Source organism: Triturus cristatus, chromosome 6 (assembly GCF_964204655.1).
Source record: "Triturus cristatus chromosome 6, aTriCri1.1, whole genome shotgun sequence".
NCBI lineage: Eukaryota > Metazoa > Chordata > Amphibia > Caudata > Salamandridae > Triturus > Triturus cristatus.
Genome location: NC_140589.1, coordinates 1,397,633,173 through 1,397,652,244, shown reverse-complemented (window position 1 = coordinate 1,397,652,244; position 19,072 = coordinate 1,397,633,173). Strand labels below are relative to the sequence as shown.

At 42.2% G+C, this 19,072-nt stretch overlaps 1 protein-coding gene across 2 annotated transcripts in view; it reads left to right on the top strand.

Annotated features, from left to right (window-relative positions):
- Nucleotides 1-19,072, top strand: part of CFAP61 (cilia and flagella associated protein 61) — a 2,048,453-nt gene that overhangs the window by 1,490,349 nt on the left and 539,032 nt on the right. For both annotated transcript variants that reach the window (XM_085612416.1, XM_085612415.1), the window contains exon 22: nucleotides 8,601-8,893. In XM_085612416.1, the coding sequence (XP_085468542.1) occupies nucleotides 8,601-8,893 (293 nt within the window). The remainder of the gene's footprint in view (nucleotides 1-8,600; nucleotides 8,894-19,072) is intronic.

Genomic DNA, 19,072 nt, shown 5'->3' with positions numbered 1-19,072 from the left:
AAACTGTGTAGGCAGCACCAAAAGAGTGGCCTCTAATCATATTGGCCATAGAACTCAGAAACAAATTGTTCCTCTCTTACTTGATGCTGAAAAGGCATTTGCTTGTAAAACCTGGCCATTTTTCCTTTTAAGCCCCCCTGTGTTGGTTACAATGATCCACAAGCACATTTGTGTTCCTCTCCATTGAAAAGGTAACCAGAAAGAGGTTGCCTCTATCCCTACTGTTGTTCACTCTCAGTCTGAATATGGCATATTGACTTAATAGAGAAAATGCACACAGGGGAAGAAACATAAAACTTGACCATGTATACTGATGACATCTCAGTCACGATTACAGATCCAGGCCACTCTCTCCCTAGTCTAATAGAGGAGTTAAATCTCAATGCCCAAACCACTTATCTCTTTATTGAATACACAATTTCTTTGAGCAGACAACTACCGGAATTAGTTGGGGTGCAGATTACCCCCTCAATTTCTCAGGCTACTTACTAACCACTTCTGATGGGTATTCAAAAGATAAATTCTCTGACGTATAGAGGACTTTTCATGGCTTGGGATGCTGGCTATGATAAAAATGGCAAGACTCCCAAAGAGTCTATTTCTGTTCCAATCTATAGCCCTATCAATACCCCCTTACTACTTAAAATATTATTGAGGTCAATTAACTTTAACTGTATTTGGGCAAGAAGAGTCTAAGGACAGCAGGCCAGATGTGTTCTCAAGTTTGAAACCAAGAAGGAAGGGTTTAATTTACCTTTTTCTGTTGAAGTATCATCAAGCTTCCCAACTGGGATATATGGTGGAAAGCTGAATCGAGAGCCAGTGCTGGTTCATAGACTAGATAATAATCAGGACACAGACAAGGTACATACCATGGCTTAAGAAGAAACAGAGCCGCTGGGGGCTTATACTCCTCTATGGTCACTAAAATACCATAGCAAAATAGGATAAACTAATATGGACTTGCAATTGTCCTACTTTCTGCCTCCATTCACACCCATCATTGGTAACCGGAACTGCTCTCTGGGGTTAAACGAGGAAGTATTTGCTCATTGGCGGCTTGGGAGCTATGATAGGAACAGGGAATTCTTTAGAGGTGTATTTGTTAGTGAAACAAGGATCACATCCGTCAACTCACTGGAGAGATTTGGTATATCAGTGTCTTATTTGGAGATGTCTGTATCTCTCAGATTCTGAGTACTGTACACATTCATCAAACCCCATACACCCAGCACTTTTATCTCTTTGGAGAAATGGCTCCTTTCAAAAGAGTGTGACCAAAAACTGGCCTCCAGCACCTGTAATCTCCTGATGAATGGCCAAAAGGCAGACAAAGCCCTTGTAAGCTCAGTATGGAGAAAGGACAGGGTTGAGTCTTCACCCAGAGAGTGGGAAAGTATTTTCTACAGAATTGTCTTGACATCGAGAAATGCCACAGCAAGTGAAACCTTAATAAAACTCATACTGTAACCGTACCACACTCCTGTAAAAGTGTACTAGTGGGACTGCCATCGGACCAGTGGATTCTGAAAGGTATGTGGTGGAGAGGGTATTGTAAAATATACCCTATCTGATTGTCCAAATCTTCAAACATTTTGTACTGAGGTTCTCAACTCAATTGATGACATTTTTGATACAACCAGGTTTCCAGCCTAAATTCTGTGCAGGCTTCCGAACCCTTAAGTTTTACCCTTACACTCACCAAGAGGAGAACATATATCCATGGCACTAAGTGCAGCAAAACACATCTCTGGTGTGAGGAACTGGTACCTTTGTAACTTGGAGCTCCTTGTCGTTGAACAAAAGTTACTGTGGCTATAGAACAGAGTTAAAATTGGACAGCAAATCTGTGCTAATTTTTGAAACAACTGTCCTCGGAATTTAGACAGCTTACCTCGTCAAAATATTTAAGAGTTTTGAAAATGATTATGCCTGACATTACACAAATGTGGGGGATGTTCAGAGAAGTGCATAATCTGGTAAATAGCCTAATCTGTAATCTTGACAGAACTCTGTCTTTCAATAATGTAGAGGATCAGTTTCCCATATATTGTGAGCTATGAATGGAATGGAGTTGGGGAGGCGTTGGTTGAATTTACAGTAATTGATGTTTGACTCCTAATTTTGGTTCACCCTTTCTTGTTTCCTCCAGCCAGGCAGTGTATTGTAACTTTAAACTCTCTAGAAAGAAGACACCTAAAATAGACCCATTACATCACAGGCTTAATTTTCAAGAGGGAATTTTGACAATTTTGGGAATATCCGTGAATTTGTGTGCCTTGGAAAGCTTCCACGTGAACTGTGACGTGTATCAAATGATAAAATTCTGAATATTTCACATGTCGAATGGTCGCCGTTTCTAAGTAGGTTCAAGTGTATTTTCATTTTTGTGTGTCAAGGATCAGATTATCCTTAAGGTTAGGGTTCAGTTGACCACCCCCAACACCATGATAGTTGTCTCCCATGGTGTGGGCGTCATTAAAAAGTTTTCACTGGCCCTTACTACCAGGTTTTACCAGACAGTGATGGACCGCGAAAACCAGCCATTTGACCTCCCACTTTGAATCAAGCGGGCGGTCAAATGGCCAAACCTTCAACTGCCCTTATTCCCTTGCACTACTGGAAGTGTATGTCAGCGGCAGAGATATTTTAGTCTCTGCTGCTGACATGCTGAAGTTCTGCCAGACTTTAAATGAGGTGGGTTGAACGTCAGTTTGGCAGAGAGGGTACACCACTGCTTACACCACGGAGTACTGTCTCCACCGAACTCTAAATCAGGCCATTCGTGTTGGCTATTTGAAGAGGTCAGTAGATGTAAGTGTTGCTTATTACACAGTCTCTTTCAGGTTTGAGGTGACATTTATGAGGTGTAAAGTGTTGTAACAGTTGGTTGGGGAAATTGCTCCAGAGGCTAATGTTCTTTGTCTTCATTTCTATTAGAGAAGTATTTTGAAACAATAATAGATTGGTTCCTTGGAAAGGTGTTTAGTATACCAGAATGTACTGAACATTGTATGATTGACAGTATTTTTTGCAACTTGAGAATGAATTCAGAATATTTGAAAAGGACTATATCAAAGAGCACCTGCCATGTTGTCTTTTAAACCATCTCAAAGAGAGTGATCTCTTGTACCATATGTATATGGGCAACCTGCCTGATGTGGGTTCTGAAACCTCTCTGGTAACCATACCAGATAAACTTATGACATGCCTAAAGGTAGACATCTTGTGAGAATGATACTCTTAGATCTTTCGCTGACTTTGATTACAGTTGATCATTTCATCTAATGATGCATTGTCTCAAAATGAGGGCCCTTACTGGGTCTGTCTCTTTCCACGCCGGGAGAAGACAGATTCTGGTTCTTTCTCTTTTTTGATCTGAGGAAATATATATCACATTTGGACGTCCACAAGATTCACTCCTGTCCACTTTATTATGTACATGCAGCCTATGGCCTTCAATTCAAGATATTTGGATTGGAGTCAGTACTGTACTCTGACGTTCTCAACAGATCATGTGCTTTGATATACCTCTGTCTGAGTTTCAGAATATTTTCCAGACCTCCATCTGCATAAAAGGTTAGATGAGCAGTAATCTTCTGAAGCAAATTTGCCAAACAGACGTGCTGATATTGCACTAGAGTAGTCTTTGGGCACCCACATTCTAGCTGATTGGGTTCAAGCTGCCTTCATCTCCTGTTTCCAATGCAAAAAGCATTGGTTTCCTTTTCGATAAAGCATATGATTTGTGGCGTTTCTTTGTTTTGCTACCAGCATGAGCTTATTAGGAAAATATTGGCATTTATTACTCGACCTCTAAGAGCATGAGAGGTGGGAGCTGGGATTCTTTCAAGATTTGATGTAAATAGCATCCTCTTCTTGTGACTTCCCTCCAGCATGATTCAGAGAGTGCAGTTGGTTCAAAATACAGCAGTCAGATTGGTTCAGAATCTGGGCAAATTGGCATTTCTCAGAGACTACAGCTGGCTGCAAAGGCTTCCCAATTCAGTTTAAAGCTCTCTGCCTTGCTCCAGGGGGCTTTCTCTGGTTTTGAGATTAAGTATATTCTGACTTACCTCGGACACTGAGTCACCTCTCTGTCTTCATTCAGGTTCTCTTGTTTTTAGGTCTCGCCTAAACCTCTTGTGAAAAATACCAAACACTTACAGTGGGCTTTAGAGCCCTTTCATTGCTTACCACTGGTTGGATTTATTATCCCACCTATTTGCTTTTTTCATTTTCTATAGCTTGCCTTCATCATCTCCCTGGAACATATCTTCTTTACCATCCTTTGGATTGGCTGATTTGCATTCTTCCTCTGCTCTCGTTTAGAAAACTACTTTGTTATTGTTCTTTAATCCCACTCCCCATTGCTTCCCCATCCAAATATGCTCCTCCGTTGCTCACCCAAAACTCATAGTATTTTTGGGGGGATTTTTTATGTGGACCAGCAGCTCTTATATAATTCTGTGTTGCTCTTTTTTTGTCAATGCCATCCAGCATCTGTAAATAAAGCATTGGAAAGCCAATAGGTCACAAAGGTGAGACGTATTGGCCTTGCAATTCTTTTAGTGTGTATCCACCTATTAGTACACACATCTTGGTGGCTTGTTTTTTTCGGTACAGACTTCATAGATTCGCCTCTTGCTCTTTGTTAGATGACTAGTCACAGAGATTCCACTAGAACCTTTAATGGCCCTTTTTTTCAATAATGTTCCCCTTTTGTCTTTCTGGTACCTTTTCTAGTTCTAGCACCAAGATGCAGTTTTGCTAAATTTTGTGCTTACAAATGATTTACTCACTCACAGTCAATATTGTAATGCAATACATTGTTTATTTTGGATAACGATAACTTATATTTCATTTCAAGTACAGAAGAAGATGTTGATAGTAAATGCTCTGGGAGTTAAGGCTAACAAAGCAGCGAATTTAGTTCATCTAAACTTGTACAATATAATAAGGTTGTAAATGGTATAGATCACAGAAAATAGGACCAAGGCATGAGTCTATAATGTCTCTCCACCCAACTATTTTTGTGTGCACTGTATTAGAATATCAGTAAAAAAAACTCGGAACGGTTGTGGCAGTTTGAACGAATTGTGAGGGTGACCAGAACCCTTGTAGTTGTGGTCCCAATACTCTGTGTCAGGAATGAGAATAGAACTTCGGTCTGTTCCTAGTCCCATTATGGCAACACACCCCACCCACACCACAACAGAGTATGCATGCATAAATAAATACACAACACAACTTTTGTTTGGGAAAAATATTGCTGCAGGTTTATTCCATACAAAAGTATGCAATATGGTGGGTTATCTTACGGGCGATCCAAGGGCAGGCAGCTGTACCAACCTATGCTGCCCTGCCCGCCTGATGAGCCAAGCACTGTGGAGAAACCAATCAGTGCAACCCTTATGGGGGTGATCCCCTTACTGGATCACGTGACACATTCGTCCCTTATTACTCACGCCCCTTTCAGGGCGGAGCGTAGCAAGGCAAGCCCCCGGTTGTTCAGGCCTAGGGTGACCAACCGTCCGTAAATTTCACGGACAGTCCGTAATTTCGGCCGTCTGTCCGTTGTCCGTGAAGGATTCTTTAACGGACGCTATTTGTCCGTAATTTTACCCGGGCACCGGTCGCACCACCCTAAAGCCGGCACAGCTTCCACCCACCTCCCTGCTTGACTCCGATGCAGTACCAAAGCTCAGATCCCCAGCAGCATTGGAAAGGCACAGCGGGATGGCAAGCCTCACACCTTCAGCCCTTGATGAGCTGTTAAGAGGTGTTTGAAGGTGATTGAGAGGGAGGGGCTGCAGCTTCAGGCGCAGGGGCATCTATTCAGATGCAAACAGCCCTGAATGCCTCATGTCTCTGTAATTTAGCGGGACTTCGCACATTCCCTTTCTGCCCAGGGCCCCAAACACCCTAGAACCGGCCCTGATTACACCAGGCAGCACGTGGTTCTCTTCACAGAGCTTAATTACTGTCACTAAATTGTAAGCAAACCTCGGTTCTTCAAACGTGCAGTCTATAATGTAATAAAATAAAGAAACGGCGCAATCGCACCCACTCTGATTAACAAAGTATGGAGGACAATCAGTTAAATCAGTTCTCTTGGAGTATCTCCTTTAAGTACTGTACATCACAGTGGGGGATGGCAAAACTAACATTTTAGAAAGAGAGCCTGTTGTCTCGTGGTCTTGTCCAGGAGGGGGTGAGGAGCCCTACCCCACCCTGGAAGAGACCAAGATGACCTAGAATACTGCATGCCCACCCCTGTGCCCACCCTGGTGGATCCTGTTCCCCCTCCTGTGATAGCTCCTGCCCCCCCCGTGATGGCTCCTGTCCCCCCATGTGGTGGCTCCTGCCCCCCCCCCCCCTGTGGTGGATCCTGTCTCCGCCCTGGGTGGCTTCTGTCCCAGTCCTGGAATGGCTCCTGCAGTGAGGGTGAAGTTCTTGATGGGCCTCTTCTCAAAAAGGCTCAGCTCAAAATTAATATGAAAAGGTGAGCGAGTGAGTAAGTGAAGGGATGGGTGGATGGCTGGATAAATTAGTGAAAGGGTGAATGGATGAGTGAACGATTGAATAGATGGATAATGAGAGAGGATGGATGGATTGATGAGTGAGTGGAAGGATGGATGAAAGAAAAGGTAAATAGCTGGATGTATGGGTGGAAGGGTAGCTGGATGGGTAAAAGGGTGGATGGATGAGTGAAAAGGTGGATGATGAGTGAGTGAGTGGGTGGATGGATGAGTGAAATGATGGATGGATTGAAGAATTGATAAGTGCAAGTGTGAATGGATGGACGGATGAGTAAAAGGCTGGATGTAAGGATGGATGGATGAGTGAGTGAAAGGGAGGGTAGATCGACAAAAGGATGAATAGATGAGTGAAGGAGTGAAAGGATAGATGTATGAGAGAAAGGATGGAAGAGTGATAGGGTCAATGGATGGATTCATGAGTGGATGAGTAGATGGATGGGTGGGTGGATGGAACGAAGGATGGCTAAGTGAAAGGATGGCTGGATGGGTGAAAGGGTAAATGGCTGGATGGATGAGTGAATGGATGGATGGGTGGAAGAGTGGATGGATGAGTGTACAGATGGATAGGGTGAAAGTATGGATGGATGAGTGAAAGGATGGATGAAGGGATGGATGAGTGAAATGATAGATGGAAGGATACATGATGGATAGGTTTGCAAATGGTTGAATATGTTTGGATATGGCTGGGCTTACTTATATACTATTGCACGGCCTCCTCTGATGTGTCTGTAAAACTTACCTATTGTCCTGAAGTTTTGTCCTGAATTTTGACCTCCTGTCCTGAATTTGTGTCCTGAATTTTGACCCTTTGTCCTGAATTTTTGCACTCACCGTCCTGAATTTGCACCAATACCAGTTGGTCACCCTATTCAGGCCCACAACCGCCCAAAGGACTAACGGGACGCCGACGTAATTACTCCAGGACTCTCCCCTGAGGCTCTTGGGATTTAGCTCTGGCACCCCTATTGTGCTCTTGCAGAGGTACCCTTCTGTACCCATATGCTTCCAGATCGCCCTGTAACTCCGCCTGCAACGACAAAGAAAACATTACAACGTTCTATGTACTTTGCCTGCCAACCCCACGCTGGGTATGCGGTAGGGTGGGAGACGGCGTGTCCGGCACAAAGAGGACGCCAAGATGGCCGGGGGAGGCATAAATACCTCCCCACCTCCTCTGCGTGCCGGAATTGACGCGTCTGGTAAAGGGACTCCTCCTAGAGTCTCGCATTATTAGTGGGGGTGGGGAAGTGCCCAAATGGCAGTAAAGGGGCCGCCCCTTTAGGGTGGCCCCCTGCTGGGGCCGCGGGCAGCCGCATTTTTGCGTTAACATACTTGTGTATGACTGTGGAGTATGAGAGGAGGTTTGAAACATAATATTGCCGTGTGAGGTAATGTGTGAAGCTAGAACGCGCTCACACTTTTCATGGCTGGTGAAGTGAAGGGTCTGTTGTCATGCTGGGAAGCGTGTTATACATGTAGCTTGTATCATTGTCATGATGTATGTGTTTGTAAGTACGAATATTCTCATTTTGCCTGTTATCGCAAACGTTTCCCTCCAATAAAAACTGTATTTTAATGTCACCTTGTGCTATGTTTAACATATTTGTCTGCACTGCAGCAAAAAGATAACTATATATTCTTGCAAGACAATGAAAGACATGCAAATGTCACTGAGCCATCTTGACCTAATTACGCGTCCATGTCTGTCGCACACGATGCTGTTTGTCTCTTCGCCGCTTTTGTTTCTTTAGCACCTGACTTGCAGCAGAGAGAAAGGAAAGCAAAGGGCGGCATTTCACTAGGAATAATTTTACATTTTTACATGATGGGGCCATTACCGAATGTCATTGTGTTAAGTGTTTATCTACTTAAGAGTGATATTTTGTGCAGCATCTTTACAAAATGATCTTTGTCAGTGTTGCTAGGTAACATTGTGCGCTTCGCAGCTTCAGAGAAATAAGGTCACATCAAAGAACTCTGCATTATTAGCATTTGCATTATACTAATAAGGTATTTGCCGTGTGTCTTACAAACGTGCTTCCTCTTTTAATTTTTCAGGCAATGCCATTGTCTACGGAAACTCACTTGACATTTACACGACGGCAGGAGCGCTCCTGTCTCTGGGAATAGCGGGCTCGCGCATACACCTGGTGCAGCCCCCGACGTCCTCGAACGTTCCATGCTTTAACAACTACGCAGTGGAGCAGGCTGTGGTGGAAGCCCTCTCAGAGGCCGGGGTGGCGACCTACAGCAACTGCGTTCTCGCGAGATGGAATGACGGCGACGACCCCGACCCCATAAAAAGCGCGTCTTTCACCACTGACACCAAGCCGTTTAAGTTACAGTGTGATGTAAGTGCTGCGTTAAACTGATAGTCTCTTCCTTGAAAACGAGGTATATGTCATTCATTGGTTTAATTACATTTACTATGTTCTTCTCACTCACTGCCACCATGTAAATCTTACTCCTTTAATGCGAAAGTAAATCACGTAACACGCTTTAGAAAGCCAGATGATCTGTTTTAAATGTGCTCAATTAAAGCAACTCCATTGGCTTTGCCAATACGAGAGGAAAGTGCAAAACGAGATTGCTCTTTATAGAATAGATTTATAGGAGGTGAAGAACTGAATGTGACAGACAGTTTAATTGGGTGTACTTTTCAGATAAAAAATACTTCCTCATACATTCCATTGGAAGCCCTGGTTGTAGGAGGAATGATATGTCAATAGCATGAGGTGAGAGTGAAATACTTCTCTGGGAGGAGCCAAAGTTCCACTCTGTGTATATTTTACAGAAATAGTGACAGTAGGTCTTTCCAACGACTGCTGCGACATTAAACCTAAAAATCTACAGTCTTGCAGCCGAACCCTGACTAGAAGACACGTCCTTCCTTTCTGACATATCACCACCGTCAGAATCTCAAAGCTTTATTCCTACATTTGGTTATAAATTGCACTGTATTTTTCGCATTCTATTTTCTGGTGCCTGTTTTTGTAAACTTTTAGCATTCTGAAAGGAATCATGCCATCTGTTTTAAAAAAAAGTGTAATTAGAAGAGCAGAGAATGTGGGATATAGGTCACCCCCCTCAGCCATTGTCTTTCGTGTGTTTTTTCATGGTTTGCCATGGCTTCAATGGGTGTATATCGAGGCTGTAGCATTTGGTGGATGGTTACACTGTCTCATTTGTTTTTCCATTAGGTTTTGGTGATGGGGCTTGAAGTAGATGTTCTATTAGACTGCAGATGCAACTTGACATGTATCTCGTTATAGAGAACCTTTTTGTGTTCTCTTATGTTTTATGTGCTGACACAGCAATGTTTTCATTGCTGATTTATGACTTTTTAGTTTAGGAAGAGAAAGCTGTTTTGATGCCTTGGCCTGTCATTAAGGCCCAGTGTTATTCAATAATGCTCCTTGCGTGCTCATATGTTTTAATTTGCCGTGATGATTACATGTTGCTGGACTCAATCAGGCTTCAGAGCCAACCACAGCACTGAAACAGCCCTTATCACAGCCAGTGACGACCTCAGAATGATCCTCGACTGAGGAGAAACAGCGGCCTTCATCCTCCTTGACCTCTCCTCAGCCTTCAATACAGTCTCCCACTCCACCCTCATCAGAAGACTTCATGAGGTGAGATCCAGGGACCTGCCCTCAACTGGATCTGCTACTTTCTTACGGAAGAATCCAAAGAGTGAGCCTGGTACCATACATGTTGGAAGCCAATAAACCTCAAATGTAGAGTACCCCAAGGGTCATCCTATAGCCTGACCCTATTCAACATCTACATGACCCCACTGGCAGACCTCATCAGGCCACATGGCATTAACATTCTTTCATAGTCAGACGACATACCACTGATACACTGCGTGTCAGACAAGACCCCTGCAACCAAAAGCAATTTTGCCAGATGCATGGATGAGATCTAACTGCCAAAGCTCAACACGGACAAGACCTGAGTGGTGATTTTCAGAACGAAGACATCAGCATGGGACCCCATCTGGTGGCTAGTAGACTGCGGCTCTACACCAGTCCCCATCACTCATGCCAGGAGCCTAGAAATCCTCTTCAAAGGCAAACCCAACATGTCAGCTCAAATACACACTGTAACCTTTACCTGCTTCCACATCATGAGGCTGCTATGATTTTTTTTTAAGTGGATCCTGGAAAACACCAGGAAAACAGTAACACAGGCTCTGATTACCAGCAGACTTGACTACATTAACATAAACTATGTAAGGAGCACCAAAATACTATTGAACAGGCTCCAAACCATCAAGAAGATCACAGTAAGACTTGTCCTACTCCTGTCTCACTATACCCACCTTTCGCCATACCTCAAAACACTGCACTGCATCCCCATATGCAAACACACTCAATTCAAACTACTCAGACACATACAAAGCATTACACACAACATAGGCCCAGTCTACCTCAAAAGCCACATACACTTCCATCACCCCACCAGACACTCCCGATCCGCAGGACCCTCACTAGCACAGGCAACCCACATGCACAAGAACAGAACTGGAGGGTATGCTTTCTTGTGTGCATGTGTGTTATTTGTCACATATTACAAGTGCTATGAGTGCAGTGGCATGTTTTGCAGTGTCACCTGCTTGCCCATTCCACTAACTGTATTTTAAATCTGCGATTAGGGAAGTTGTTTTAGCTAATTGTTTCTTTTCTCCTTCTTGTTATTCATTAGACTAATAAGCTTGTTTTTCACTCAGATTGAACTCACCTGAGTACATTGTTTTCCTTCAAGTTTCTGTTTTTCCATCTCATCTCACAAAAAGTTTAGGCATAGTGGCCCTTAGGAGGTAGTGAGGAATCCCTGGCCCTGATGAATGCCCCAAACTAGTTTGGGCTTCTAATGTGACCAGAAACATATTGGCCTAGCTATTAAAGACGGTGTGAGCCATCGCCCTTACTAACCGTACCATTTGTTTTTAATCTTACCTACAGTTCCCACTAATAAAGGCAATTCGCTCAGGAACGGTAAGGTATTTTTAATTGACTGATCTAGATCCCTCCCTTATCCAGTAGTTTCTTTTTATCTAAGAATTCTCTCCTGCGCCTAGTCCAGCAGGAGGTCGAGTCCGCCCTGGTGATACTACCCTACCAGGTTGGGGAGAGTTTGATGATGATGAAGCATGACACAATTTTGTGTGTGAGACTTTCTCTTCCTTAAGGATGAACTTCTCTTCCTTTTGCACTCCCACAGGAATTATTTGAATGTCCAACTTGGACTTCTGTATATCTGGTTTAGGGTAGCAATACTGGTTACGGTATTCACCCTGCAGATACTGTACCTATTTGTGTTGGTTACGTTTCAGTAGGAGGGCATACGTGGCTTACCTCCTCCTCACCGTTATGTGTTAAGAGGGCACGCTGTTGTGTAGTTCCTATACACCTATATAAGATCTGCACGTTTAGACAACATACACTTTAGGATTGGTGTCCGGACTGATTCTAGACACCTCTACCGGGTATGTTAGCCTGTATACCAGCTAGCTCACAGTGCCACTAGAAACCCCTCTTACTAAGGAGAGAATAGTTCTTGGCAACTATCAAACATGACAACCCCGATCCCTCAGGATCCTGTAAACAGTGTACTACTTTTCGCTCAGTCCCTCGTGATCACTTCATCTCAGAGAGATACACAGAATAAACGGTGGGGACGTTTTTCAATAGGTATTTATTGAGCCAGCATCATTCTAGTGTAAAATGGGTGTGCTGTAACAACCATCAGACAGTAACAGATATAAATGGTTATAAGCACTAACAGAGTAACAGGATGGTAGATTTCTACCATCGTGCTAAAACAATGAATACAGGCAAGTTTATAAAATACATAACAGTAAGATCCGTACTCCTACGATGTGACCCTAACTAGATGTACCTAGCATGTATGTGGGTGTAAAGCCAAGAATCCCTCTAGGATTATGTCAACCCTATTACCTAAAGTGGGAGTCTGTGGGACCCCGTCTTGGTCTCTAGATGCACCCCCCGCAAGGGATGTCAGACCACTGCGAGCTGGAGTGTCTGCATGAAGGAGCCTCAGCGTCTCGCGTTAGTGTGTCAGCATGGAAGTCCTTTTCTCCTCTGACTATCTCAGCAAGATATGGTGTATATATACCGAAAGTGATACCCCCTGGGGATATACCTTGCTGTGTCATGTCGGACTAGGATGACGGAAGGAATTACCCTTATACATAATTATTATGCAGGAGATGGTAGGCCTCTTGTCCTGCTGTGATTCCAAGAATCCTCATGCATAATGAATGAGGTTTAAAGCTTTTCGGAAAAAACTCCATGTCATCTTTGGACATTACCGTAACTAGGTAAAAAGTCAGTACTAAGAACCGTTATGTAGTGTAATGGTAGGGGAGAATATAGGTGAAAGGTTAGATGACTACCTAAGCCTATATTGGGGTACCTCTATGGAACATAACAACGCTTTCTCTCACATCGCCCCCAAAGCCTGCAACGATGTGCCACAGCACATCAGAGCCTCGTCATCACTTCTCGGGTTCCACAAGAAGCTAAAGACGTGAAGTAACCACCCCCTGGGTGGGCACAGCCTATCGATCTGCAAGCGCCTGATACCTTTGAGGGTGATTAGTGTGCTATAGAAATAAAAACAACATAACACAACATTTACAACTTCTTTTTCTCAGAAAGTAAAGACTTGTGCTCACTTAAGCTTTCTTAAAGATGGTACGAGAATGCTGGTCCTTTTTCAAAAGTATTTGCTATGCAGTATTTTTGGGACTATGCCTTTCATATCAAAGCTTTCAAAAATAACTTCACTAGGTATAGTTATAATAAGCAGTTCTAATTTTGAGTGGGGAGCCTGTTAAAATGAACAATCACTATGGGAATTCTGTCAATATTTACCCTGATAAGACAATTGAGTGTACAAAGCTTTTATATATCAAGCTTTACACTTGACAAATACTATTTTGCAAAAATGAGCCAAGTTTACAGTTACAAAAGTTCTGCATCAAAATTACTTCCATTGTAGCACTGAATTTGCCAATGAATTTTTCAATGGATATTTTATCATCAATAAAATAAACATCCACCATGACTGCAAGTTTTCTTTTTTGAAAAGTGAAGATATGGTTCCATTTTAAACAGCCAACAGCTTTCCGAAACAAGCATTGGCATAGCCAATAGGTCTCTCCTTTGAAACCTTATAAGTATTTAGTTATGCAGAACAATATCCTTGGTGCAACAACATCAACTGTTGCATGGCAAAAAACACTTATAAGGTCCCAAAGGCGAGACCTATTGGCTGTGCCAATGCTTGTTTAATTTAGAACATTTTACCCTTAGTAGGTGAGTGAAAGGGAGGATGGACTGAAAGTGTAGGTGGATGGAAGGATGGATGAGGGAAAGGATGGATGAGTGAAAGGATAAGAACGGATGGATGAGAAACTGGTTGGTGAGTGAAAGGGAGGATGGATGGATTCATGGATATATGAAAGGGTGGATGGATGAATGAAAAAGGATGGATGAGTGAAAGGGTGGATGGATGGTTGAGTGATTGGGTGGAAGGAAGAGCAAAAGGATGAATGAATGGATGGCTGAGTGAAAGAATGGATGATGAAAGAGTGAACAGAAAAATGGCTAGATTGAGTACAAGGATGGATGACAAAGGATGGATGAGTGAAAGGATGGATGAGTGAAAGGGTGTATGAAGAGGAGGATGATTGAAAGGATGGACAGCTGGATAGATGGATGGATGGAAATTTTTGAACAGTTTATTTCAAACAAGAACTGGTAAAGTCAAAATGTCTGCTTTTATGTCAAAGAAGCACGTGTTATTCAGCAGTACGTGTTGCCAAAAGCTGTCCTAAAAAGATCTTACCTCAAAAGATCTTGGGCCACAGTGCCCTAAGTAAACTAAGAGGCAGAAGAACTCTAAAAGTAGTATTATAAAATCGAGTCAGAAGGTAACGTTTGCACTTTAACTAGTGTTCTTAAAAGGCACACACAGCAAAATATTATAGTTAATAATTTGCACAAAGGGATTGTGTTTTTGTTGCATTTAAGCCTCTGTCCTAACAACATGTTGAATTTATGGCATTTGATACTACTATTGCGCTCAAAGTGAAAAAATGCATCTACATGTGATCAATGAACAGTCTTTGACCCAGGCTGCACACACTTGCATGTAAATCAGCAAATAAAATGTTATCTTTACTGCACAGTAAATACATCAAAGTAAAGACATTGGGTCTCATCAGCTGGGTCTTATTTACCAGCCACACCTCGCCTTAGCAGTTAAACTAAGGAACTACATAATTCCCCTTCACCGAGACACAATGAGAACAAACGGAACACAATCATACAGGAAATGCCATGGCCTTAAATAAACGCCCATCCAAACAAGGGCAACCCATGAAAACCAATTGCTACATAGGGCCGACTTAAAGAAAAGTCTCCCTGTACTATGCACTGTATTGTTTTGAAGAATCTCTACTGGGTAGTCTAAACGGCTAAAGCTGCCTTGGTCACACCTAAATAGAGGAAAGGAGCTTCTTAGAAGAAAAACTGTGGATTGGGTATAAAGAGTGTTCGGAGGGAAGAGGACTGATGATTGAATACTACCATTAAAATAAACACAATGTAGTCCCTACTTGTAGGCATATTAGACTTCTGCCATGTCATCACAGCTGTATGAGAACAAAGGTCGCTCACCAAATTAATTAGCACAGGCAGTCAGCTCTTTTCCAGCACTTGTGCTTGTGGCGGCATCCACCTTGCGGGAGAGAGCAGACGCACGCGCGGCCACGCTAATTGGAAACCGATGGCCCCTGCGCACCGCTGCTCTTTCCCGCAAGGTGGATGCCGCCACAAGCACAAGTGCTTGAAAAGAACTGACCGATTCCAAAAGGTAATCTTCTAGGGCAGCGCATGCTCACTGCCTAGGTGAGACCTAAACAGTCAACATGTGTTTTGCTGAGTTCACACTTTGCTTCTTCAGGGCTTTAACTTTAATCAAGACATACATCCAGCCTGAATAAGAACTAACATTCCTCAACTTAGAGTTTAAATAAATTATTTTCATTTGTCTGTTCTGAATAGATTTACAAGTGATTACTCAGTTCACTAATAGCGAGGTTCTGCAGAATAAGAGGTTACAGAGAATGCATTGCCATCCCTGGGTATTATTATGGGGTTGTCAAATAAATTAGAAACCTCATAAAAGGGATCATATGAAATAGAATTCAGAAGATCAGTGGTGCAATGTTCTAGCAATGCAGCATTTTACACAGATTAACTTAATCTTCAGGCTCCTTTTCCAACCCTTGTATTTCAGTGTATAGTTAACTTTGTTAATGCAATGTGTTCTGCCAAAGGAGTCACCATTGCCACTACTACCAGAATCACTGTTATCACAACCTTTACTAAAATCACTATCACCCTTACACCACCATCACCATTTCCATTTCAACCCAACAACAGTTACCACCATCATTACCATTATTAGCACCACCCTTACTAACACCATTGCTGCTCCACCACCTTCAATATTACTGTCACCATTATCATCACTACAACTATCACTCCTTCAATCACTATCAGCACCAATATCAACAAACTACTACCTTCAATACCAGTACTGTCCCCAAATCAACCCAACTGTCACCTCTAGAGCACCAACATCATTTCACTAACATCATCACTATCACCATGACCACTGCTGCCATCATCCTCCCTACTATCACCTCCATCGTCACCATTAACACAGTGACTACTACATTTATCACAACTGCCACCATCACTGCTACTACCAACCCTACCACCACCTCAACATTCCCATATGTTTGTGTGTAAGATATATTATTATGATGTGAACAAATGGGTTAGAGACACAGTGTGTGTGTTGTCAGTAAAAAAAAAGGTCAGACCTATTGCTGTGGCAATGTTAGTTTCTTCTGTTTTTTCACTTTTATGTAGAGTGCATGAGTTTGTGATCAGTGTTCTTTGCACAATGTCAAGGTCAGCCACCGATCCACAATTTCCATCCATAGTTTCACTCCTGGAGAGCTTGCTAGGATTTGCAGATCGTTTGCTGCAGAAGTTTGTGCCACACGCTGGATCAGCGTTGAAAAAAGTTCCCTTGACATTGCCCTTTCAGGGTGACATTTAAAACTTTTTCCGATGTATGAAATATGCCTAGTGAAAGATTTTGAAGTCAACCACATGCAGTTTCACTTTGATTACCAAGTGTGTGGGGCAACTTAAGCTCTCTCGCCAATCATCTTCATCCAAGGTACTTCCTTTCACTGTATTTTTTTTTTTAAACACCTTTTATTTATTTTCAACAATAAAAGAAATTATGCACTGTTCGTTCCATCAATGTAAAGTAAAATTACATTCCATCAATCATAGTACTTCATCATTCTGTCTGCTATCATCAAATAAATCCCAGTCTTCAGTAACATCACACACATTATTCTTGTATGTTCCCAACTGTCTCTTCTTCTGATGTTTCCCCTGATTGCGTCTTCGGAGGCTCACAGATGTATCCCCAAATTTATTCCATGCCCCCCACACTTTATTCCATTTGCCCGGACACCCTCGGCTACTGTACACTGTTTTTTCAGTTATCATAGCTGCGTCCATGTCTTTACACCAATCTGTAATCGTTGGTATCTCCTCCGAACCTTTCACTGCTTTTTTAAAGATTTCCTGGAAGTTCACTGCCACCAATGAAGGTAGTAGTGCGTTGATATTGGTGCTGATAGTGATTGATTTTGCTTCAGTTTTGCTTATCAGGATGTGATATTCCAGCAGTGCACTGCCTGAAATCATCCCCTCTCTGGTTCCATATAACCTGAGTGTGTGGCTAAGATGTTGATATTTTTCCGTCTTTGTTCTGCCCTTGAAAAACCCCACCCCTAATGTACCTGAAAACATAATGTACTTGAATGCCGCAATATTGATCAGCTTGAAAATGTAATTCTTTGTCCGACGCCCAAGTCCCCTCCAGGCTGCAAGTTTATTAATTGTTGACCATTCTACATAGGATTTCCATTGTCAGTATTACTCTATCACATTGCTGCCTCTGCCTAACTATATGATTTAATCATAATTGTGGTGGCCTCAGAGTGTAATTCTGGCATTGCTCTGATTAGGTTGGTATGTTTAAAAGATCCACCCCCTTTCCTGCAGCATTCTCATTCAAGTATTATAATGCAGACATGTCAATTTAGCTTCAGGCATTAACTTAGAGGCCCAATAATATTTTCAGATATCTGATTGATCCAACTACTGGATACACGAATCTGTAGATTGTATTTGTCACTTTAGGTTTCACATAATTCCACAGTAACCTACGTAATTATCTTTCCCTAGAACAAAAAGCGTGTTGGCCTTTCAAATGATGTATTTTGGAGCATCGAGAGCTAATCAAGTAAATTCCGGCATTACATTTATGTCACAAAAATATTTTCATGGTCATTTGTAAACCTACTCATATGAAATCGCCCCAGTTACTCTTCTGCAGTGCAGGCTCAGACGTCTGCGGAACCCAGAGTAAAAACACTACAGTGTTCTAAAACACATTTTCAACAGCCACCTGAGTGGGAGATTTTCATTTTATATATATTAAATCTTCCAACGTTTCCATTCCTCCTTCTGCCACCATTCTCCCATGCCTCTTTACCCTTTCCTTCCACCCTCACCTCTTCTCTGCACCTCTCTAACTCTCTATCTTCCCCAAACCCTTAACCTTTTTCCTTGCACATCCCACATTTATCCAGTGTTTTGTGCATTTCCTATATTCCAGATTTTTTCTTCACTCAGTTTACATTGAAGGTGAACTGTCCTGGTATTACAAGCTTTTCAACAGTAAAGATTTGAACACTTAAAAAGTTTAATTTTCCTTTTGGGTGTTTGCATTTTTTCTTTTCTTTTTATAATTTCAATCCAGTATTGGCAGTTGTAGTAGATCTGATAATTGTTCCATACGTAAGATACAAAGATACCGTTCCATTTTGGATTGTAGTTTATGTTTTGTATTATTTAAGAGTTTTCCTTCTGAAAAACTGGAATTTAATTATGGTCCTCATTCTTTGGCCTAAACACATCTGCTTTTAACTGCACCTCTGATATATATTCCCTCCTCCCCGCAGTTCATCTTCCTCTAAACACATAAAGTGAGTTATATACATTCACTTTGGTATTTTTTTACCCTCTTGCACTCCTACTACTCTTTATATTGTATAGTTGTGTTAACATGGCAATGTATAACCCCCTAAGTCCTCTATACCTGAAACAGTTGCTGCCAGATTGGTTTGTTTTGTGATTATCCATACCCATCCATCTAATCTAGAGATAGCATCAAAAGTTTCAAGTACTCCTTGATGAACAAGAACCCAGAGTTACTCACTGCAGCCCAATTGCATGGCATGAGAAATAGGACTCTTACAATTGACCTTTTTTAACCTTGAATATATTGGCCTGATCAGACATCTTTTTGAAGCAAATATTCTGCTTCCTGCATGC